General features: G+C 44.2%; 1 protein-coding gene across 1 annotated transcript in view; it reads left to right on the top strand.

Annotated features, from left to right (window-relative positions):
* Nucleotides 1–24267, top strand: part of MAP3K15 (mitogen-activated protein kinase kinase kinase 15) — a 129047-nt gene that overhangs the window by 4314 nt on the left and 100466 nt on the right. The window contains exons 2-3 of the mRNA XM_040468313.1: nt 17072–17211; nt 19587–19610. Of these exons, the coding sequence (XP_040324247.1) occupies nt 17072–17211; nt 19587–19610 (164 nt within the window). The remainder of the gene's footprint in view (nt 1–17071; nt 17212–19586; nt 19611–24267) is intronic.

Here is a 24267-nt window from a genome sequence, read left to right as displayed (position 1 = left end):
AACATATTAGAAACCAAGAGTTCCTTCAAGAAGGAAATCTGTGTAACTCTGTCTCCTGCTTTCCCACACATTTTGACCTGGAAATTCTATTCTCCTGGACTCTGTAGTTGAATCCGCTTACTGTGATATCTGATCTTAACCTGAGATCTGGTTCAGTAGAATACATCGATCTCCTAGGAGTGCACCGTATTTTTGATGGAGGTTTACTCTCCAGGTAAACCAGGTGGTTAATGACCAATCTAAGTTAGAGCCTCCATGGTGAGTTAGCTAGTAACTGCTCTAATGACAGCAGCCCCTTTGATCGAGCCTGCCCCCGGGGCACAAGTTCTCTTCCCACTGCTGTTGGGTTTGGCTCTGCCTAACTTGGCTCCTCTCTGAACCTCATTTAGTTGGTACTTTTCTGCCCCACAGGCCCAGCTTCTGAGGATTTTGTCTTCAGTTACTTTCACGGTGATTTTACACGTTGTGAGCTATTGCCACCTACGGCAAGAAGTCTTTGCGCTTCCTGACCATCGATTCAGAAGACCAAGGCCAGGACAGACGAGCTGTTTGGCTTTGCTCTATCCGGATGACACCCCTTTTCTGGCTGGCTCCTACAGAGTCATTTGGAGGATACCAAGTGTGGCAGAGATTGTTGGGTGACCAGGGATTCACGCTCCTAGTTGTTGCTGGGAAGTGGGGGCTACATTTTCCAGCCCTTTGAGTCTTGGGATGTGTAACTAGTTCTGGCCGATGAAATGGAATTACAAGTGGCATCTGTCACTTCTGGGGCCAGGTGTTAGCATAGCGACTAGTCCTTCCCATACCTTGTGTCCCCTTCCTGTGGTCCCCACGGGAACCTTAGAGGCTCAGGGTAGACGATGGCAGCGGTGCACAATGGAAGGCCCCCAGATCCCTGAACCACTCTTGGAAGGATCACTGTTGGCGCTGGAATGTTTACTTAGGAGTTTGCATAAGCAAGAGAGAAGCTTTTATTTGGTCAGGCTACTAAGATTTGGTGTGGGGGGTGTTTGTTACCGTGGTAAGAGTGCAACTTGGGTTATGAAAACCTAGCCCAGCTGCTAGGAAGTTGTCTCCAAGGTATGCCTTTCCAAGAGGAAGTCCGGCTGTGTATCACCTCAAGTAATGGATCGTCCCCGTTCGTGACCGTGGGGCCCCACGCTGTGCTGCCGTGAGTAAAGAAAATAGAATTGAAATGCTTGGACCATCAGGTTAATACCAGTGATGGGAGGACACGTTCTGGCTTTTTTCCTTGGTTTCACTGGTTTTGGAGGCCAGGTTATTTTTGCCTTTTGTATTAACTGATAATGCAGTGATTCTGTTATTTTCGAAGCTGACAGTAATATTGTGCTTCTGCCGAGATAGGATATGTAATGGTTTAACGTAAAGCCAGCTGTAGTCCCTTTTGCTGCCCTTTGTGTGGGTTGTGTCTAGCCTCTCCATCTGTGATGTTACTTGTGGATTCTTTATCAGCTTGGTGATAAAGACCAGGCCCTGCCAGCTTCTGTATACTCTTCCACAGTTCCGGTCCTCCCTTGCGGTCAGCTGGGCCCTTGTGGTTAGTACTGGCCTGTGAAATGTGAACAACGCCAACACGTATCACTTCGAAAGAGAAGTTAGTGTGCCTCCTCCGTCTGTCTCTGCCTCTGTTATGGCAAACTCAAAGGTCATGTGTTCAAGATGGCTGTTAAGCCACTGAACTGGGGACTTGTCTCGTGGCACCCTAGCCTAGGTTACCCCGACTAATCCAGTTTGCCACGCATTGTGCTAGAAACGCCTGAATGCGTCCCTCGGCTTTCGTGGACTTAGTCCACAGGTGTATTGGCTTCTACTCAAGAGAGAGCCTTGAGGATGCCTTAGGCCTTCTTGTAATCAGCTGCATACTCTCCTCATCACTGTGGAAAATGCAAAAGGTTCTAAGGAAGAGAGGCGTGGGTTTAATGGCTGTAGAATGTGTACTTTGCGTGGCATCTCTACCTGGTCCGGCGACTGGCCAAATCGATATCCAGCAGAATATAAGGGCAGTAGTTCCTTAAACTATTGCCTTCTCTTAAGTAAACACTGATGAGTGAAATCATCAACTGGGAGTCAGTCTTGGCCCCACCTTCTCGGTCATGGACGAATCCGGCCTATTGCTTCCAAAATAGTTCTCGGATCTGCTGGATGTCACTCTATGTGCCTCTGCTACCTTGGTACAGGCATTGTCTTCTCTCGGCCAGGGTGCTGTTAACACCTTTGTCCCTGGTCTCTTAAGGTTGGGCCGGTCTTGGTGCGTTCCACCCCATGTCATCTGCTTGGACACCACTGTCCCCTGGCACCCTCCACCACCCTGCAGTCTTGCTTTGTCTATTACGTCCTCAGCCTTCACATCTCCTTTCTTCAAGGAAGCCTTGACAGATTCCTCACCCTTACCCTCTCTCTGTCAGCCTTGAGCACACCGAGGTCTTCATTCCTAGTGAGTAACACAGTTGTGATTAAACGATTACTGATTTAATGATTGATCTTCTGTGAGACCTTGAACTCGTCACCCATAGGCAGCCAGATGCGGTTTTCTTTGCTACTCTTGGAGTGCTTCCTAGGAATATCTCTCTATTCTTTTTTAGAATAACTCTCAGTGCACACAGATGACACTTGGTTTCTCCTGTTGAGATGAAGCACAACTTATTTGGTACCCTCAAAAAGAAATCAGAATGTGGTTTCCTGTAAAAGCCACGTTGAATATGGTGGCCAGGCATAGATACAGTGCAGTTGTCACTTTCATTAGGAAACAAGATCCATCCTAATGACACACCTCTGGATCTGGACCTTTCTCCTGAGTGGTACGTATCGAATAGAAGAGACCAGAACCACTCACTCTGGAGACACCGGAATGGAAAGAGTGGTTTGAATTGTGTTCTGGGGATACTGGTTCTTGTTATTTGTCCACATTTTCTACAGTGTATATTTTTTGTAATATAAATAATTTTATATTAAACAAGTGCAGTGGGAGATTCACGATGAGGTTATCAGAAGCCTCTTTTCTCCCTGCTGGAGACAGTGACGTGGCTTGCCCAGACCACAGTGGCTTTACTCCCAAGGACAAGGCTGCGTGAGTGCCTGGCTGGACCTCGGCTGTCTTCGGCTGGACCTGGCTGCTGGCTTGCCCTCGAGGGCCATTCGCGGAGCCTCTTTCCTTTCTAGCTGCTCTTACTGCTACTGACTCGGCATTGAACCTGGAACTTTCCTCCATGCTTAGTCACGTGGGCCGAGTGAAAGAAGGTTGCACCTGCAGCATTTCCTTGCAGCTGTGCTGATTGAGCCTTGAGTGTGTTTGGGGTAGATAAATACTCGTGGGCTGGCCTGCTACACTGCTGGCTCTCTGTTACTGGGGCAGAAGGTGTTTGGGGTTCCCAGCAGCCAGCTTACAAATAGATTTTTGGAATGCAAGCCATAAACTATTGTTCCAAGACTCTGTGTATCAGGCTTTGAGATAGGAGCTGTTTAAATCCTGTTCAAGTAACCTCTGTGGAGGAGGGGTGAACTCCTGCAGAGCCTGCTAGAAAACGTCTGGTTTCCACCCCCCACCCCCCCCTCGCCAAACACCGCCCCCCCCATACCTTCCCAGCTTTCGGGCTGTTGGGTGTGACAGGGCTTGGCCAAAATGCCTGGTGGTCGTTGGGGCTTGATTGGTGGTAGGAGATGCAGTGCAGGAAGGAGTTGAGCTGTGGACCTCAGCAGGAAGCAGAGTTCACTGGAGAATCTGGGTCTGTGGGAAGCAGCCCGGGCGCCAGGCAGAATTGGACAGGGGTGGCAGTAGGAGAGAGCAGGCACATTACATGCAGATGAATTTTTTCTTAAATTTTTATTATGGAAAATTTCAAGCATGTACGTTACCAGCTTCAACGATGATGAACTTTCTGCTGTCTTTGTTTTTTATGTACCCCCTGCTCCACACTTGATTATTACACTCAGACTTTTTTTTTAAATGTTTATTTTTGAGAGAGCGAGAGGGAGAGCACACGAGCATGAGCAGGGGAGGGGCAGAGAGAGAGGGGGACAGAGGCAGACCCTGCACTGACAGCAGAGAGCCTGACTCAGGGCATGAACTCACAAACGGTGACATCATGACCTGAGCTGAAGTCAGACGCTTCACCAACTGAGCGACCCAGGTGCCCCCTACTCTTAAACTTTTTTCTTTTTTAAAGTTTATTTTTGAGAGAGAGAGAGACAGAGTGTGAGTGGGGGAGGGGCAGAGAGAGAGGGAGACACACACAATGTGAAGCAGGCTCCAGGTTCCAAGCCACCAGCATAGAGACCACTGTGGGGCTCAAACTCACCATCATGACCTGAGCCGAAGTCGGACACTTAACTAACTGAGCCACCCAGGCACCCCCCTCTTGTACATTTTTAACGTGCAGTGTATATGCATCAAAGTACACAAATCTCCACTGACTAAATCCCTGTAAATAGATCCTATCACGATAGAATTTCCATCTGTCCAGGAAGTTCCCTCATGTCCCTTCCTGCTCATTCCCCTCTCTCTTCCCATTCCTGGCACCAAGGAGTGACAGAGGTGCTGTCACTACCAAGTAGATTTGCCTTCTCTGGAGTTTTGTATAAATGGGCTCATGCAGTGTGTACTCCTCATTGTCTGGCTTCCTTGGTTCAGCATGATGTTTTTGAGATTGACGTTTACTGTTGCGTGTACCCATCGTTTGCTCCGTATTCGTGCTGAGTACTGTTGAATTGTATGGATATACCACAGTTGGTGTAGTTATTCTCCTGTTGAAGGACATGTGGGTTGTTCCCAGTTTGGGGCTTTTACAAATAAAACTGCTATGAACATTTGTGTGTAGGTCTTTTTTGTGAGCAAATGTTTTCATTCCTCTTGGGTATATGCCCCACAGCAGAATGGCTGTATGCGAACCTGTATAGGGACCTTCCATACCTTTCTCCCAACTGACTGTACTATTTACGTTCCTGGCAACAATGCACAAGAGTTAACATCCTCGCCGACACTTTGTATTATTGAGCTCTTCAACTTTGGCCTTGCTAGTGGGGGTATAGTGGTTTCTCATTATGGTTTTAATTCACCTTTCTTTGATGACTGATGACGTTGATCACCTTTTTATGTGCTTTTTGGCCAGGTAGATAGCTTCCTTTGTGGGGTGTCTGTTGAGACCATTTATCCATTTAATTGGGCTGTCCTCTTACTATTGAATTAGAAGACTTCCTTATATATTCTGGATTCAAGGGCTTTGTCAGAAGTATATTTTGTGAACATTTACTCCCAGACTATGGTTTGCTTATTCATCTACTTGGGACTTTGGATGAGCAGAGAATTTTAATTCTGATGAAGTCTCATTGAGGCTATTTTTCTGTTTAGGTTGCCTTCTGTGTCCTCTCTGAGAAATCTTTGTCTCCTTCCGGGTTGCGGTTGTACACATACACTTTGATGTGTTCTTCTGAATGCTTGACGGGTTTAGCTTTTACACTGACGTCCGTAACTGACCTCAAATGAAGTGACTTGTGATAGACCACGCCTGACACCTTGTCTCAAGCACCTGAGAGAAGGGTCTTGCCCCAGGTGAATTTTCCAGGTGCTCTGAGTCTAGTTGCCAGAACCACGGCTGCCTCCCTTCCACCTTGCCATCCAGGAGAGCGTAGGAAGTGCAGGTGATCCTTCAGGTACATTGCCTTTCTGCTTTTTGGAATAAACACCACCAATACAGATCTGTGATGAGACTTTACCAGCACGTGTTCCGTCATTGTGTCCTGCCACCCTTGTTAATACAAATGGCAGAGGGGAAAAAACCTTGGCTCTGCAGGTCAGGTTTCTGTTTTTGCCCTGTCATTTATTGGCTGTGTGACCCTGGATAACCTACTTAACATCTCTGAGCCTCATTAAAAAGAAAGTCTCTACTAAGTAGAGATTCAGCCACAGTGCCCTGAACTCAGTCTCGTAAGTGCTCAACAAATGTCAGTCCCCTGTGCCTCCCTTTCCTCCTGCCAACAAATAGACCAGAACCTCGCTATGGGAGGAAATAGGCTTTGTGGAATAGTAAAGACTCAGGGATCAAACCCTTTGGACAATCATTATGTCGTAAGGTCACGCTGTACTCCTGCAATTGGGTAAAACACATTTTTTTCCCAAAGTTTTAATGCTGGAAATTTAATCCTAACTCCATTCCTGGTCCTGTGTTCAAGAATGGAAGTGAGAAAAAGGCACAAAACCCTGCTTTGATGTTTTTTCTTTTTTCTTTTTATTGAGGTAAAGAATATTTATATAGAAAAGGGCACATTCTTAAGTGTACTGCTCTGTGAGCTTTCATAAGCTATACGTGCTGTGTAATTCTGCGCTGGGATCAAAAAAGTGAACGCCAGTAGCACCCCAGAGTGAGCTTGCTTCTGTTTTCCAGCCTGGCCAAGTCTCAGCAGACATTAGTTTTCCTGTTTCTGTACTTTCTTTTCTTTTTAAAGTTTTAATTTTCATTTCAGTGTAGTCAACATGCAGTGCAATATTAGTTTCAGGTGCACGGTATAGTGATTAAACACTTCCGTATAACGCGGTGCTCACGACAGTGCCCTCCTCAGTCCCCGTCATCTATTTTTGCCCCGCCCCCCCACCCCCGTAACCACCAGCGTGTTCTCTGTAGCCAAGAATCTGTTTCTTGCTTTGCTTCTCTCTCTTTTTATAAATGGAATAATACAATTTCCTTTTAGTGTCTGGCCCCTTTCATTCACCATTATGTTTGTGGAATTCCTCTCTCGTTAATACAGCAATAATTTGTTCATTTTCATTTCTACGTACTGTTGCCTTGTAAGAATATAACACAGTTTACGTTTTTTATTGTTGAACATTTGGGTAGTTTCCGGTTTGTTCCAGTTGCTTCTAAGAATATTCCACTTAAAAAAAAAAAACCCAGCTCTATTGAAAAGTAATTCATCCACTGCAAATGTACAGTTCAGTGGTGGTTGGTGTGTGTATGGAATCATGCAGCCATCGCTGCAGTCTTGATCTCAGGCCACTTTGCGCCCCCCCACCAAAAGAACCCTGTACCCATTAGCAATCATTACCCACTCCAGCCGCCTAGCCACGCCCCCAGGTGGCCATTACTTTCTGCCTCTCTAGATTTGCTTATTCATATAGATGTCATTGTGTAAAATGTGGTCTTCTGCGGCTGGCTTCTTTTCACTTACCATGTGTCCACGATTCATCCTTGTTGTGGCTTGTATCTGGACTTTATTCCTTTGTTGTTGCTGAATGAAATTCTGTATGGATAGACCATGTTGTTTTTATCTACCTGATGGATATTGGGCTTGTTTTCTAATTTTGGCTATTGTGAATAACGCTATAACTTTTTGTGTGGACATTTGTTTGCATTTCTCTTGAGTATGTTCCCAGGAGTGGGATATCTGGGTCATATGGTAACTCTATATTTAACCTTCTTTAAAATATATATATATATATATATATTGATTGTGAGAGGCCCCTGGGTGACTGAGCATCTAACTTCGGCTCAGGTCATGATTCTGGGTTTGTGGGTTCGAGCCCTGCATCGGGTTCACTGCTGTCAGCGTGGAGCCCACTTGGGATCCTCTGTCCCCCCCCCACCCCTCCCTCGCTTGGATGCGCTCTCTCTCTCAAAAATAAATAAACATTAAAAAATTTTTTTTTGTGCTAAAAAGCCACATAACATAAAATTTACCATCTTAGCTATTTCCAAGCGTACAGTTCAGTAGTGTTCAGTACATTCACCTTGTGCAACCAATCTCCAGAAGTTTCCCATCTTGTAAAATGGAAATTGCACCCATTAAATAACTCTGAGTTTCCCCCTCCCCTCCATTCCTGGCAGCCACCACCCAGCTTTCTGTTTGTATGACTTGACTACCGTGGATATCTCTTGTAAATGGAATCCTGCAGTATTTGTTTTTTGTGATTGACTTATTTCATTTAACATAATGCTTGCAGGGTTCATCCATATTGGAGCATGTGTCAGGATTTCCTTCCTTTTTCAGGTTGAATAATATTCCATTGTAGGGATACACCTTATTTTGTTGTATCCATTTTATCCATCAGTGGGCTCTTGGGTTATATCCACCTTATATTTAACCTTTTCAGGAACCCCTTTTCAAAAAACAACTGTTTTCCAAAGCCGCTATACATTTTACATTCCCACCAGCAGTGTGCGAGTGTTCCAGTCACACCGAATCCTCATTAGCACTGGTTATGGTCTGTTTATTACAGCTGTCCTAGTGGGCTTTAAGTGGTAACTCATTGTGGCTTTTTATTTGTATTTCCCTGATCATGAAGGATGTTAACTGTCTTTTCTTGTGTTTGTTGGCCATTTGTATACCTTCTTTGGAGATATGTCTGTTAAAATCCTTTGCCCACTTATTTTCAGTTATTTGTCCTCTTACTATTGAGTTGTAAGAATTCTATACATATTCTGGAGACAAATCCCTTGTTAAGTATGTGATTTGCAAATTTTTTGTCTGATTCTGTGATTTATCTTTTAACTTTCTCGGTGCTGTTCTCTAATGCATATTTTCTTTTAATTTTGATGAAGTCCAGTTTATTTTTTTCTTTTATCCCATCTGCACTGTTTCCCCTGTTTTGTTTTTTTTTTTTTTTTAGTTTTTTATTTATCCGTATAGTGTTTATATCAGTTGTCAGCATGCTGCCACCTGCAAGCTGGCTGCCTTCATTTTGTAAATAAAGCTTTATTGGAACACATCCATTCATCTATGCAGTGGTGGAGACTGTGAGGCTACAAAGCCAAAAATATTTACTTTCTGGTCCTTTACAGGAAAAAGTTTGACAACTTCTGCTATGTAAATATAAGCACATATGAATGCATGTTCTTATTCTCCCTTTCTTAGTCAAAAGGTACCAGACCAAATACACTGTTATGCACCTTGTATTTTTCCATTAACAGTCGAGCCTGAACAACTTTCCAAATCAGAATATGGGAACCTACCTTCTTCTTTTTTATAGCTGGAGAGTACATGATTGGGTAAATTGATCTTGTGTATTTTACCAGTTCCTCTTTAAAGGATACTTGGATATATGTTTTTGTTTTTGTTTTTATTTTTGCTACTAAGCTGCAATGGGTAATTTTGTATATGTGCTATATAATATATGTATAAGTATATTTGTGGTTAGGTACCCAAAAGTGGCATTTGTGTATTAAAGAATAAATGCACCTGCAAAAATAGTTTGCTAGTCTTTTGACTCTTGGTAATCTGTTAGTTGAGAGATAGTATCTCAGTTCTAGCTTGTGATTCCCTTATTCTGAGTGTAGTTGAGCACATCGCCCTTGTTTCTGAGAGCTATTTATTCATGATCCTTCCTGGTGCTTTTTACCTATTGGTTTATGGGCCTTTGGGAGAGTGTCTTAATTTCTAGAACCTTCTATGTTTGGGCACAAACTCTTTGTTTTCTCTCTGTTGTTCATATTGGATCATTTATACTGCACTATTGTTAATTTCACTGACCCCCCTCCCACCCCCTTCCGCCGGTCATGTCCATTCTTCTTGTGGGCCCGTCTGGTAAGTTTTCTATTTTGGTTATTATACTTTTCATCCCTAAGATTTCCATATGGTTCTTCTCTTTATGTGGACACTTTCTACTTTTTCCATTCTTTTCAGAAGTGTCTGCCCTTAACTTCTTGGAGAACTTTTATAATAATTGCTTTAAAGTCATTGTAAGGTAATTCTGATATCTGTCATCTTGTCATTGGAGTGCATTGATTGTCTGTTCCTATGTGAGTTTGAAACTTTTCTGCTTTGAATGCCAAGTGATTTTGGATTATACCCTGAACCTTTTGAAATCCTATCATGAGATTCTAGGCCTTGCATATATCTTGTAGAGTCTTTTGGTATTGTTGCTCTAATAGGTGGTCAGCCTGGTGGTTTTAGGCTGTCAAGTTCAGTTTCAGTTGTGGTTCCATTTCTGATTTCAAAGCCTTTTCAGTGCTGCATGGCTTTGCACTTTGTGATTTACTGGAACTCCCCTTTTGGTTTTGTGGCCAGAAGACTGGGGCTTTAGTTAACCCACTCAGCCTCACATTTCCACAACTGCCCATGTTTGAGGCCAGGAGTTCAGAGAGAGAAAAAGGCAGGGATTCACTGCTGCCACCCCCCCCCCCACCTTGAGACCACAGCTCCTCCAGTTAGAGCAGAAGATTGCCCCATCTCAGAGGTCCAGGCACCTGTAGACCCCATTGCCACCGGCTGTCTGTGCTGGCATCACTGTGGGCTTGCGAGGGTCTGGGGGATGCAAGGGAACAGAGAAAAAAGTGGAGAACTGCCTTCCCTCTCTCTGAGCATTAGAAGTCCCCTTTCCTGCTTTCTGAGCCACAACTACAGGGCTCTCCTGGCGCTCTCTGCATCCACACCCAGCACCCATTTTGGGGTTTCAGGCTGCCTTTAGTCCCAGCTAGAGAAGACTGGGGGAATATGGGCCACTTGCTTTTGGTTTGGTGGTACTTTGGAATTGGGTCTTCTCCAGTCGGCTTGCTTTTCATATTCCTAAATACCTATTCAATCCATTCTGCCTAGTTTTTATAGATGCATTCAGGGAGATACAAGCTGGAATGTCTACTCCATCTGACTTGGAACCAGAACTTAAACTTGGACCATTACATTTTGAGATGTTTTGTCATGAAGCCTTAGTAAGCAGAATGTAATATCTCTGCATCTTAATGATCAACTTAATAAGCAAAAATATCCTCAAGGCCAGCTTCGTTGTATCAGACCAGTTTTGTCCATACGAGAGGCTCTGTATGACTGGTAAGATTGGGAGCAAAAGAAGTGAAACACGAGATGGTGGAAATGGTTGATATCATAGAGGTTCTTGTTGGGTCTCCAGCATAGCCCTCCAAATATTTTGGTTGTGAGCTGCAAGCAAAGACCATTTCAATGTTGAGAATGACCCTTGGATTGTCCTTGGGTCTCCCAAGACTGAAGTTTTAAGACTTGTTGGATGGGTTCCCTAAAAAAATGTGTTGTCTTTCCTGAAAATGAAAATCCTGCATTCACAGTACTTGTCCTTGCTAAGTAATTCTTGTAAAGTCTGTGGCTAGTGAGGCATACTTGGTGCAAACCAGGAACTCTGGACATGGATTCTCAAAGAACCTCCTAGGAAAAAGGATATTGGCATGTGTGTGGGGGAATTAGGTGGGATAAGGACAAAGAAAAATGGCCCTATATCCAGCAGTGAGTTCCCATCACCATTGCCAAATGAACTGTGTTCCCCTCCGTAGGCTGTGAGGTGGACGCCACTGAGGAAGCTTGGAGCACAGAATGGGTGAAATCTGTGGTCAGGCAGAAGTCCTGGTACCTAGGGTTGATCTTGAAAGAGCAGTTGATTTGGTCAGGAAAAAGGGGGATGTACCTTGGAAGTGGATGTAAAAACCACGGGTCCTCCTGTGTTGACTGGCGGTCATTTTAGCGAGACAAGTAGAGAACAAATTAAGGAAGGCAGCGGCCATTTCCTACAGTCTTGTCACTCTGACAGAAAAGCTCAGTGGTACCCTCTTCACAGTGTGTGCCATGTGGTCCCTGTGCTTCAGGCTCTACTCATCTCTGAAATTGCACACATCTTGAAGGCGACATAATGACCCAGACCTTTTAGAAGGAGAAGTCATTATCTGCTGGTCAGAAGAAGCTTTTAAGAAATGGTCTCAAAAACTGTTTGCCAGAGAGTGTTCTGTTAAAGCAGATCCTTTTATAAAAGGGCTGAAGGAAGCTGCAGAGAACATTCAGGTGATGAAGATGAAAATATTTAGGTGGCATGTTTAAAAGCTGCCAGGGAACCCAGAGAGGGAGCTGTGACGTGTACCATCTCGGGTGTGGACGCTGGCACACCGTTTCAAGCACTGAGCGAATGGTAGGGTGCCGTTGTCCTTGGTAGCTGGAGGAACAACGTCAGTATGTGAACGCTCACTGACTTAAATGATGCTGCCTTCTCTCTTATGGATAGTTCATTGCGAGTGGCCTAAGATGATGCCCGGTAGGGGCGCCTGGGTGGCTCAGTCGCTTAAGCTTCAGACTTCGGCTCAGGTCATGATCTCACAGTTTGTAGGTTCGAGCCCCGTGTTGGGCTCTGCGCTGGCGGCTCAGAGCCTGGAGCCTGCTTCGGATTCCGTGTCTTCCTCTCTCTCTGCTTGTCTTCTGCTCATGCTCTCTCTGTCTCTCTCTCAAAAATAAACATTAAAAAAATGTTTTTAAATGAAGCCTGGTGAGTCCATTCACCTCACACCTTGCTTATATTTGACATGTTTCTTTGAAGAAAACTGGTAGTCAGCACATCTCAATCACACTTACAAAGTTACACACATTTATCTTTTGGTCATTCTTTTTTTATTTTTGTTTTATTCTGATAGCACACACAAGCAGGGAAGGAGTAGAAAGAGAGGAAAGAGAGAATCCCAAGCAGGCTCCGCTGACAGCACAGAGCCTAATGCGGGGCTTGAACCATGAACTGTGAGATCATGACCTGAGCCGAAATCATGAGTCAGCCACTTAACTGAGCCACACAGGCACCCCTATTTTTTTTTTTTTTGGTCATTAAAAAAATAAGATCTTGGAAAGCAAAAGATAGGGGGCCAAATATAGGTTGCTCCTGCACCCTGTCTTCGCCCGTTGAAATGGGATACCCATCCCATGCCTCTGTGTTATTTGGTAAGGATTTGTTGACGTCCTGACACAGAATTGGTAGGTTGTGTCCTCCTTATGAGACTGGAAAATTGGGTTTAAAATAGAAGTAGAATGTGCCTCCTGTCCAGTAAACATGGGCGCTATTGTTTTTAGGTAGCTTCAGATAACTAATGTTGCCCTAGGTCCAGTCAGATGTTTTTAAATGTCTTTGGCAGTAAAGTTATTCTAAAATCCAGTTCATTTAGATACAACCAATCTTCCTTCATTATTTCAGATTGCCTGGAATATATGTAAAAACTGGCATGAGCCAGTCCAGTCACAGAATTACCATACGGTAAATCATTTACCATTGGATCATTTTGTTGACAAGTGGTTGGCTTTGGAAGTTGGACACTTTTAAACCACACTAGGAAATTAGAGTTTTACTTACTGCTTATAAAACATTTCACAAAAATAATGTTCAAGACAGTGTTCAAAAGTTTTTAATGAACTAAAATCCTGTGCATCATTCATCTTTTCATATTAGCACGTCGTGAGATCCTTGCACTTGATTCTGAAATTGTATGAAGGGCACTTTGATTTCAAATTCAGACACTCTCCTGGTAAGAGTAGATTTTAAGGAGAGCCCTGGCTGTTTTGCAAGTTCCTGTTATGCTGTCTCTTAAGGTTTATTAAACCAAGATGGGAAGGGGGCGTGTGTGTCCCCATCAAGGAGAATGGTTTATCCTCTGCAGACTTTTCCCCTGAAGCTGACCTTTGTCATTAGAAACTGAAAGGTAATGGTTGCTCGGAGAGCAGGCTGCATTTGCAAAGGAAAATCTGAATTTTACCTCTTTTTATCTGTGGTCTGTTTGCCTAAGACTTAGCTTGATCAATCAGCTGTTTTACCCCTGGTGGCTGTGTTTCAGAGTCAGGAAAGTCGTAGACCTCACGTGGACACTTGGGAGCCCTGTTTCGGTCGGGCCCTCGCTGTGTGACCTTGGGGCAATCTTGGTGCTTCATTTACCCATCTGTGAAGTAAAGCCAGTACCTACCCTGCCAGTCTGCCAGGGTGGTTCTGAAATTCAAACCAAGATGTTTGTGGGACTGTTTTGTAAATGTCAAAGCAGGTGACCATTGTGGTGATTGAAGCTTTTAGGTAACTTATGATCTCTTTAGGGGAAGAAAAAAAAAACCTTGATGCCTCATTTATAATAAAAATTCCATTGTGGTGTTTAAATTTACTATTTATAAATCTGCAAAATTAGTATCTTCGGAGTTGTAAAAATAAGCTGGTTGAATATTGTTGTGGTGTAAATCCTGAACATAAACTCAGTGTAGTGGCCTGAGTGACAAATGTCAGGCAAAAATGTCAGCTTTGGGTGTGAGACAGTTTTTCTGTTGAACATGGATTACGTGGAGTCTGGATAGCGGTATCAATCTGCTCTGTGTTAATTAGGCGCCGGCAAGTCTCTGTCCCAACCCTGGCTGGAGCCAAGGAGGGGCTCTCTAGTGGCGGTGTAAGGCCGGTGGGGCTAGCGTAAGGGACCCAACACAGAATGTTGAGAAGGCGGAGGAAGGAAGGAACTTGCATCACTGGATTAAAACGTCCTCTCCTCAGTGACAAGCTAGTCCATCAAGTTGCAGGTTTCCCCCGAGAATGGTCGACATAACTGGGGGGCTGCTGTCCATCTGTCTTCCGCCCTTTCCCGTCACTCTGCTTTGTCTTCGGTTGCTTCCTTTCCTCTGTTAGCTAATTACAGCCATCTCCATGGCTTTGGAATTAGCATCTTCGTTGCCACCTCTTAATAGCATAATTAGGCAACACATTCTTTTTCGTATGAGCAGGTGATCGAGTCTAAGGAACAATCCTGTACGCAGAATGTCTGATTCATTCAGGTGTAGTGTGATTTTTTGACTCCAAGCAAATGTCTCTGGGAGCAGGTACCCTTCTAAGATAAAATAATCAGGCTGGGTCGTGTGTCTTCAGCGTATGTTTGTCCTTTCTTGAACAACAACCTCCAAAGGGTAAATTTGGATAGGATAGGCTCCCGTGTAAAACCCCTCGTGATTATTTTTTAAAAACTTTGAGGTGAGGCATTGATGCCACAGTGATTTTTTTCCTCTGCATTCTCCTCTTTTAGCAACACATAGTGAAATATTTGGGAATGAAATGCTAGGATGATGTCTGGGATTTACTTCAGAATAATGTGGAAGGGGGTGGTGTGGGTGGCGGGAGAGATGTGACAGGGCTGGCTCTGAGCTGGTAATTGTTGAGGGAGGTGAAGCGGGTGTGGGGGTTTCGTTATACTATTCTGTCTGCTTTTATATATATTTGTAATTTTCCATGATAAAAAACGTTATGGAACCAGGCTGGAACGCTGGCGGAAAAACCAGGCGGCACTCGAAGATCTTGGTGGATCGGAGATTGGTTTAATGCCGGCGGGCTCAGAGGAGACCGTTTCTCCAAAGATCTGAGCGCCGAGTGCAAGTGGGGAGGGTAATTTATAGTCATCAGCTTCCATTTCTTTGGGGGTTTTCGTGCGCGCAGCAAACAAAGGAAGAAGAGCCCAGAGGAGGGGTCTCGAAGCCAGAGACCAGAGTCTGCTTTAGCCCCATCGGCCATCTTTGGCGTCCTTCATGCACTTCTCCAACAAGAGTAAAAACCACAACGCCACCCTGCCTTAGGTTTCTCATTGCCCTAAGGTAGAGTGCAGCCCTCCTCACGTGGCCTTCAGCCCCCTTAATCACCTGGCACCTTTTAACCCTTCCAGGTTCATCTTCTTAGGAAATTATTTGCAGTAGCCTGAACACTTAATGGCCCATCTTACCTGGCCCTTTGCACTGGTTTTCTTCTCTTGCTGCAACACTCTTTCCATCACCTCATCCTCATCCTTCCATCCAATTTGCCTGACCCTTCTGGACCCTTGGATCCCAGACGACCTCGCTTCTTGCAGGCCTTCCCTGATTGCCCTCTGCCCCAGTGTGGGTTGAGTACCCTCCTGGGGGGGAGGGGCCTCTGTCACGGTGACCCTCACTTTAGCCATCCTGTGGGTGATTGTCACCACCACTTCCTTCCTGTCACTGTTGTTGTATTACACATTTTTTTGAGGAAAGGGATTAGGCCTTGTTCACACTCCTGTCCCTTGTACTCAGCACAGTGCCTGGCTTGTGGACACTTGCCCTCCGGTGTCCCACTGCCTCCTGCTCAGAGGCACAACGGTGCCTGGTGCCCATGTGGCTTCCGCCTACCTTCTCATTGTTGCTCCCATTCACGTCACCTCTGTTCTGCATCCTTGGGATTTTTGCTGATCTCTGTGAGTCACAGCAGGACGTTCTTTGCAAAATCTCTGCATGTGGATAAGGAAGGTCCAATCAAACTTGGAGCTTTTATACTTTCCAAAATGACAAGTTTTGAGATGGTATCCAGTACTAGTGGGCACATTGAAACACATTCCTTATTGATGTGATAGGTTGCTTCACTGTTCAGAACAGGTCTCTGTAGGACACAACTCCAGGGGTGTTTCAGCTACATTGTCAAGTTGATGGTGGACATGTGAATGAAGAGGAATGTTCATTACAGCGGTTTGAAATAGGAAAAAGAAAAAAAAGTGCATTTTGGATGGATAAAGAAATTTCCATCTAGTCCTCATATAGTGGGATGCTCTGCTGAAGTGAAAATGCATCCGCCAGAGCTGGGCATGCAGATTGGTGGCATCACCAGCCAATGGCAAGTCCAAGAATATATATGGTGTGCTACTATGTATATAAGGTTCACAAACCAGCAAAACTAAACAGTATACTGTTTAGGAGTTCATACGTCATAATATGCATACACATGCATATATAATATGTATATATACTTGCATACATAATCCCATATAAGCTTGCGCATGCACGTATATAGTATACATGTGCATATGCTCATAAGTGTACATATATATTTTTTCATATACACATATACATGCAGGGAACCGAGAAATCCAGAGATCAGGACAGAGGTGTATCTCTGTGCAGGAGGGAGAGAAGTGACTGGGAAGAGACACATGAGAGTCACAGTATAGATAATGCTCTGTCTTGGGTTGGCACGGCAGGAGTATGGTTTTACAGTTCATTATACTGTACTTTATAATTTGTATATAAGCTAAATATATTCTGTGGAGATGGCCTGTTTCCTAATAACACTAAAACTAAATCCATCAGTAATCTTTATGTGAGGCTACATTCCCAAGTCCTTTGATGAAGGAATAGGCTTATCTTGTTGTTGGCTTTTCTCCCACTGTTCATGGGGTAATGTTAATGCAGTCATTCCTCACTTTCTGCTTTGCCTAAAAGACTGTTGTTACAAGTGCAAATTGTGGTAGTTCCCCATTGGTGACCAACAGGAAGTGGATGAAGGACACAGATCACCTCTCTCTCCCACATCGTGTCCTTTCCATGTTCATCACAGATGTCGCCGTGGTGGACATGAGTGATGTCTCCAGACAGCCTTCGCTCTTTTACCATCTCGGGGTCCGAGAAAGCTTTGACATGGCCAATAATGTGATCCTTTACCACGACACCGATGCTGACACTGCTCTTTCATTGAAGGTAAAGGATGTTGTTCATCTTCTTGTGAATACTTTGTTTTGGGAAAACGGTATTTATGGTCAAATGAAATGTACGTGTAGTACAGGAGGTTGGAGAAAATAACGATTTGCTCGTGCAATTCCTTCCTTTCTACTACAGGTTTTCGCTCACACAGACAACTTCCTGATCACTGTGTGAGCGTACATACTACAGAGAGGCATTTGTAGGCATCTTGATCGTTTCCAGACTCATTAGGGAAGTGGAGGCAAAAACAGTTTCCACGGAAGCCAACACACAGCTCTGAGTCCTTTAATGGGCAATGTGATGCAAACCTTCACATTAAAAAAATAGTTTCTCAACTTCAATAATAAGACTGCGCATAACCATTACCATAGCAGGCAGAAAGTTCTAGCATAGATATAATCAGTATTTAATCTGTTACCCCCGCCCCCCACCATCCAAAGCAGAGGAACACTGAAAACTTGTCTGTTTGTGCCCAACTCAGTAATTACTGAGGTTTAAAAAAATGTATTCTTGGAACTATGAAACAAGTGCTTTTTGGATAATAGTACTTGTTAAAAATGATCATATTTGGAACAGAGGGCCAGATGGCAATGGAGTAGGAGGTCCCGTGTAAGTGTTGAATCACTGCCTTGTACACCAGAAACTAATAGGACACTGTATGTTACCTATACTGGAAGTGAAATAAAAACTTCAGAAATCCTCCTGTTTGTAAAATGTGATGGTCTAGGGTGAGCTACTGCAAAACTCAGCTAATGTTAATATTGTTGAATATCTTAATACTAGTTAGGAAAACCTGGTCTGTATTAAATCATTTCAGGAATAAAAGACTAGTTTGTTAACAGCAGTATTGCTCAACCTTCACTGCACTTTAGAATTACTTGGACAACTTGTAAATATCCCAGTCCCCAGGTCACGCCCCAGACCAATTACATCACAGTCTCTGGGGGGTTTGTTTTTAACCTCTCCGAAGTACAGTCACGGGTGAGAACTAGCGGCTTAAAGTTAGCTTTCATGGACGCCATTTTTAAATGTCCAGCTCCCTTAGTGTTAAAAATCACTAGCATATAAATAGCACAATTTTGTGATGGCAAGGATGAACATTTTTGTGTTTCTTGGGATTTAATATTAACCAGATTTTTCTAGGTTCTGTAATAATTGGGATTATTTCCTGGTAGAAATACAGCCTGCTTCAGGTGTGAAACCTATATGTGTTCAGTATCACATACACTTTACGTAGATGTGTACTCTGTAACTGGAGCACAGTACTGTGTGTTAAGACATCATTCATAGGACATTAAAAGAAGAAACTGGTTATTATTGTACTTTACATTGTAAAATAGTTTCTCAAAAGACTATAAGCCAATGTAAAATATTACTTTAGATATTTAGATACTGATTTTCTTTTACCGGTTTTCACTAAGGAAGTTGTGCTTGGAAATACTTAGAAATAGAAAATATGAAAGGATAGATTATTACACTACATTTTGATGAGGAACATGAAATCAAAGTATTTTTTCCGATGCAATTCATTATTTTTCTCAACGATGCCTTAGTGGACTCCTCTGGAAAGTCTCATAACCTAGGTAAGTGTTAATTTTTAATAATATGGAAAAATACTTCCTAAAATGGCTATGGGTAGTCCGTTATATCTGACACTAGAAGAGGCGGTCTGCACTTGTCAACAGAAAACTGAAATCTCAGAATATAGAAAACCCATTTTATGGGGCAGCTGTTTTATTATGTTTTCTTTTTGCAGCACATGTTGGCCGACAGCGCATAAATGATACGGTCAAGGGCTGCACAACCATTATGCTAAGTTAACTGACTAAAATTGCTATCGCTGAATCTGAAGGTTCCTAGACAATTACAGTGATGTGTCAGAAACCCTACCAGCAACACCCCTTCTGTAGAAAGGCTGATGGAGGGGCGGGGGTGGTGGCAGCACTGATTGAGGCAAGAAGCGACTGTAGACCTGAGGACCCCACAGCACTTCCTGGGCATTCCTTGCCGTCACCGCCGTGGTTCACTGGACAGGTGAGGTGCAGGGCGCTCAGAGCCCTAGACCTGAATCTCACAGTGTTTGGACAAAAGCATTGCCGCTGCTCTGGGACATTTTCATAACTGTAAATGTTCCTCAATTATTCTAAAAGCTAGCCAATTATGATCTGTTTTCCTTAGAATATAAATTTTACAATTCTCTGAGGCTCACCCTATTTGAAGCTTTTTGCTCAGGGAAAGTGGAGGAGGTTTCAAATGATAGGTCTTGCTCTAGGGTGGGTGCTGGATGATGGGGGGCAAAGTGCTTGTAGTGCTTATGGAAATTAATGTTTTTTTTTAAAAAAACTGTATTCATCTTATTTTTTTCTTTTCAGGATATGGTAACTCAGAAAAACACAGTAAGTATTATATTTTCAGATTTTTAACCTGGTAAACGTAGAAGATGCTTGCTTGAAAATCGCACAGATAGCAGGGTGATTTTTTTTTTAAGTTTTATTTACTTTGAGATAGAGCGTGAGTGGGGGAGGGGCAGAGATAGAGGGAGAGAGAGAATGCCAGGCAGGCTCCCCACCATCAGCACAGAGCCCAATGTGGGGCTCAAACTCACAAACCACGAGATCATGACCTAAGCTGAAGTCAGACACTTAACTGGCTGAGCCACCCAGGTGCCCTGCAAAGTGATTTCTAATTATGCCTGTTGGTGTGTTTCTCAGGGGGATGGCTAGAACCCCCTGTCCTTCGAGCTGCCTGCTAGGTTAGGCCCCACTCCCATCTGGGGTGAAGGGCAGAAGGTAAGGTCAGGAAAACGGACTTATTACTCTTCATTGTGTACTAGGACTTTGAGGCTGGAACCATCTGGCTATCTCCTTCTGATCTGGGTTGGTCTCTTGGACACCAGCAAGATTCTTTTTATTGGAGCCATTACCTCCCATATTTCCCACCAAAGTTTCCCTAACAACAGAGAAACATGAACTTATACTTGAGGTAATACGGGGCCTAGCCCAGAGTTCCTGCAGTGACATAGTGATAACACCACGTTGGTTTGAATCGTATAATGAAATCCCCACTTTAAAGACATTCAGATAAGTTCATGTTCTTGGAAATTGTGCCAAGGTTACCCTGTGCCTTGAATGAGCCTTGAAGCACTCATCTTCCTAGACCTGTAGCACTGTGGTCTGACCAGTCGTGACCAAGACAGAGGACGTGTCCCTCATTTCTTTCCTTTGCCCTCAGCCTGCTTACACTGGTCCTTCTAGAAAGGAAGGGCCTCCTGTCTCATTTTCAGTACCAGTTGAAATTCCCGAAGGGAGAAGGATAAAGGGCCAAGGAGGTAGAGCTCCCCCAGGGGTGCCCTCTATAGGGGAACAGGAACTTTGCATGACATTCCCCCCTCCGCAGAAGGCCCTACCCTGCAGCTGTGGGGCTTAGACTTCTCCAGAACCCAGGCAGAGCTCCTTCTCTGTGGTGGAAGCCTTGAGTCTCCTCCTCCAAGCCAGATAATGAAGTTCTAGAAACCAAACAAGTGGTGCAGGTTATGCAGTTACCACTGGAGCTTGGATTTCATAAGCTGACCTATAAAATTAAGGCATCAGGGTGGGTTTGAGTTCTTGGGAAAAGAAATGGGAAGACCTGTCACTTCATTTTGTCCCATTTACATACTGCTGCTCTCCACTTATGGGGCTCTTCCTTGTACTTTCTAGATCTTGATTTCTTAAATTACCTCCGTCATGGAGATAGGGGGGATCCAGTAAAAGGAGCCTGAGCCTGAGGCTGCCAGGCACGGGTTGTAGCCCCAGCCTCGTCTCTAAGTCACTTTGGGCGGTCATCCCCGCCCCCATCCTCAGTGTCCTCATCAGGAGAATGAGAAGGTTGAACTCTTTCACTTGATTCATAGATAAAATTCTCAGAGTCTGTGGTTCCATATTTGTTGCACAAGTGAAAAGACGTAACTTGGATTTAATGCAAGGAATGTGTCAGCAGCAGTTATTCCTCAAGACAGGAATCACATTAAGGCAAAGTGCAAAGAAGAAAACTTTTTCCATCCTGACTACTGGGTGTTTTGGAGCCCAGAAATATTCTTGTTCTCGAAGAGACTTAGTGTCACTCTGTTACCATTCCACTGAATACCCTCCTTTCTGGTGCATGCTCTCTCCTCTGAACACCCAGGAACCCCTTCACATTCTTGGTAATTCTGATTATACCATGGCACCATTCTCCTTGTGTGTGTGTGTGTGTGTGTGTGTGTGTGTGTGTACACACACACATATATATGTATATACATGTATATATACGCATGCGTCTGTTTGTAATGAACTTACTCTAGACGATTTGGCAACTAATCTCTCTGCTACATTTGCTATTACTTTAGAATTCAGTGCTCAGTACTGGTTGTCATGCTTCATGGGCTATGAAAATTTAGAGCATTCGGGAAAACAAAATAAAGGACCAGAGGTAGCTGGAAGAGTGGAAGATAACACCAAGAGGAAAGGTTGAAGGGAAACAAACCTTGAGAAGTATTGTTCACGGTCATTTTCAAATGTTTTTCATTTCTGGAAAGTAGGGAGACAGTTACTACTTCTACTCTGGGTGGCAGGGAAGTGTAGGGCAAACTCAAAAAAGGTTGCGGGGCGCCTGGGTGGCTCAGTCAGTTGAGTGTCTAATTCTTGATTTCGGCTCAGGTCATGATCTCACGGTTTGTGGGATTGATCCCCACGTCTGACTCCGCGCTGACAGCATGGAGCCTGCTTGGGATTCTCTATCTCTCTCTGGCTCTCTCTGCACCTACTCCACTCATGTGCATGCGCTCTCTCTCTCACACACAAAATAAATAAATAAACATTAAAAAAAAAGGTTGGGATCAGCAGAATGGTCATCTCATAGCTAATAGTGATTAAACATTGAAAAAGAATGTCACGGTAAATCAGATGACTTTTAAGGAGGGTTTACTCGCTTGTCCCCTCAATATGGATTGAGTTAATGCTGCTTAGAACCAGAGGTCTGGCTTGTCTGACTGCAGAGGTTTTGGGAAAGAATCTGATGAAATTTGGGGTCTGTAATAATTGGACAGCTTTAAAAAAAAAAAAAGGTACAACATAGTCCTAGGCAGTAAATCAGGAAGTCCTGTGAGGCAGGTGTACAGATTAAATGCCACACTCCGTGCCACTGAACACTTGAAGTGATTTGTGAAGAGATGGAAACCTAGAGGCTTTGAGATCTCTGCCTTCACGGAATCATCCTGTATTTCTAGGATTGTGCCTAATGGTGTATTGAACTCGACTTCATTTGGTAGAGGGCTGGTGTCTTAGGGCTCTCCAGACAAACAGAGCCAATAGGAGACACAGGGAGAGGGAGTTCTTTACTATGAGCAATCACCTCACATAGTTATGGGGGCTGAGCATTCCTGCCATCTGCCATCTGCAAGCTGGACACCCAGGAAAGCCATTGGTGTAATTAAGTCCCAAGTCATGAGGCCTTAGAATTAGGAGAGCCAGTGGTGTAAATTTGAACCCCAAGATCAGAGATGACTGTCCCATCTCAAGCAGCAAGGGAGCAAGAGAGGCAAATGCCTCTTTTTCTCAGCTTCTGTTCAAGCCGCAGTGGATTGGACGATGCCCACCCACTGTGGCAGAGTCCACTGACGCAGCTGCTAATCTCACCCGGAAACACTGTCATAACCACCCCCGGCCCTAATGTTTAATCTGGGTACCCCAGGCCAGTCGAGGTGACACAGAATTAACCATCACAGGTAGGCACACTTGCTTCCATTTCTAGGAACATTTGTTTTGCAGTGATGTGGAGGATAGGAAGCCAATTTCTAGGCTTCAGGCTGGGCCACGTCTGCAGCCATTCTGGGCTCGTCTTCTCTTTGGAAACACATTATCACCTTTTGTACTCAGCTCTTTTTTAGACCATGCTCATGTTCTCATGTTCCAGGTTTTGTTTTTAAATGTTTACTTATTTTTGAGAGCAAGAGACAGAGCCCCAGAGTATGAGCAGGGGAGGGGCAGAGAGAGAGAGGGAGGCACAGAATCCGAAGCAGGCTTCAGGCTCTGACCTGGCAGCACAGAGCCCGATACGGGGCTCGAACCTACCAGCATGACCTGAGCCGAAGTCGGACACTTAGCCAACTTAGCCACCCAGGTGCCCCTAAAATCGTTTTCTTAATTTCATTTTCAGGATGGATATTTTTTTAAAGTTTATTTATTTTAAGTAAGCTCTACACCCATCCTAGGGCTTGAACTCACGATCCTAAGATCAGCAGGGAGCGTGCTTTCGATCCTCTGTCCTCCTGGCTCTCTGCCCCTGCCCTGCTCATGGGTGTGCATGCACGCTCTCTCAAAAACTAAGTAAATATTAAAATATATATATTAAAATACTTTTTGCAAAAATCTTCAACGCTCAGCACATTTTATTTCAGTATTTGAGTTAAAAATACTGTTTTTTTTTTTTAAGTTTGTTTGAGAGAGTGGGCACAAGTGGGAGAGGGGCAGAGAGAGAGATTGAGAGGGAAAGAGAAAGGGAGAATCCCAAGAAGGCTCTGTGCTATCAGCACAGAGCCCAACGCGGGGCTCAAACTCACAAACCCTGAGATCTTTACCTGAGCTGAAGTTGGACACTTAACCGATGGAGCCACCCAGGTGCCTCATAATTCCGTTTTTTTTTAAATTTTTTTTTAACGTTTATTTATTTTTGAGACAGAGAGAGACAGAGCATGAACGGGGGAGGGTCAGAGAGAGAGGGAGACACAGAATCTGAAACAGGCTCCAGGCTCTGAGCGGTCAGCACAGAGCCCGACACGGGGCTCGAACTCACATACTGCGAGATCGTGACCTGAGCCGAAGTCGGACACTCAACCGACTGAGCCACCCAGGCGCCCCAATTCCGGTTTTTTAAATGAACTTTGATTTTAATTTCAGTGTAGTTAACAGGGTTGTGTATATTAGTTTCAGGTGTACAATATAGTGATGCCGCAGTTCTGTTCATTGCCCGGTGCTCATCATAGTAAGCGTACTCTTACTCCCCTTCCCCTTTTTTGCCCATCCCTCTATGTAATTC

Source organism: Herpailurus yagouaroundi, unplaced genomic scaffold (genome assembly GCF_014898765.1).
Source record: "Herpailurus yagouaroundi ecotype Mexico unplaced genomic scaffold, PumYag 67690, whole genome shotgun sequence".
NCBI classification, from domain to species: domain Eukaryota; kingdom Metazoa; phylum Chordata; class Mammalia; order Carnivora; family Felidae; genus Herpailurus; species Herpailurus yagouaroundi.
This window is presented reverse-complemented; position numbering and strand designations above follow the sequence as displayed.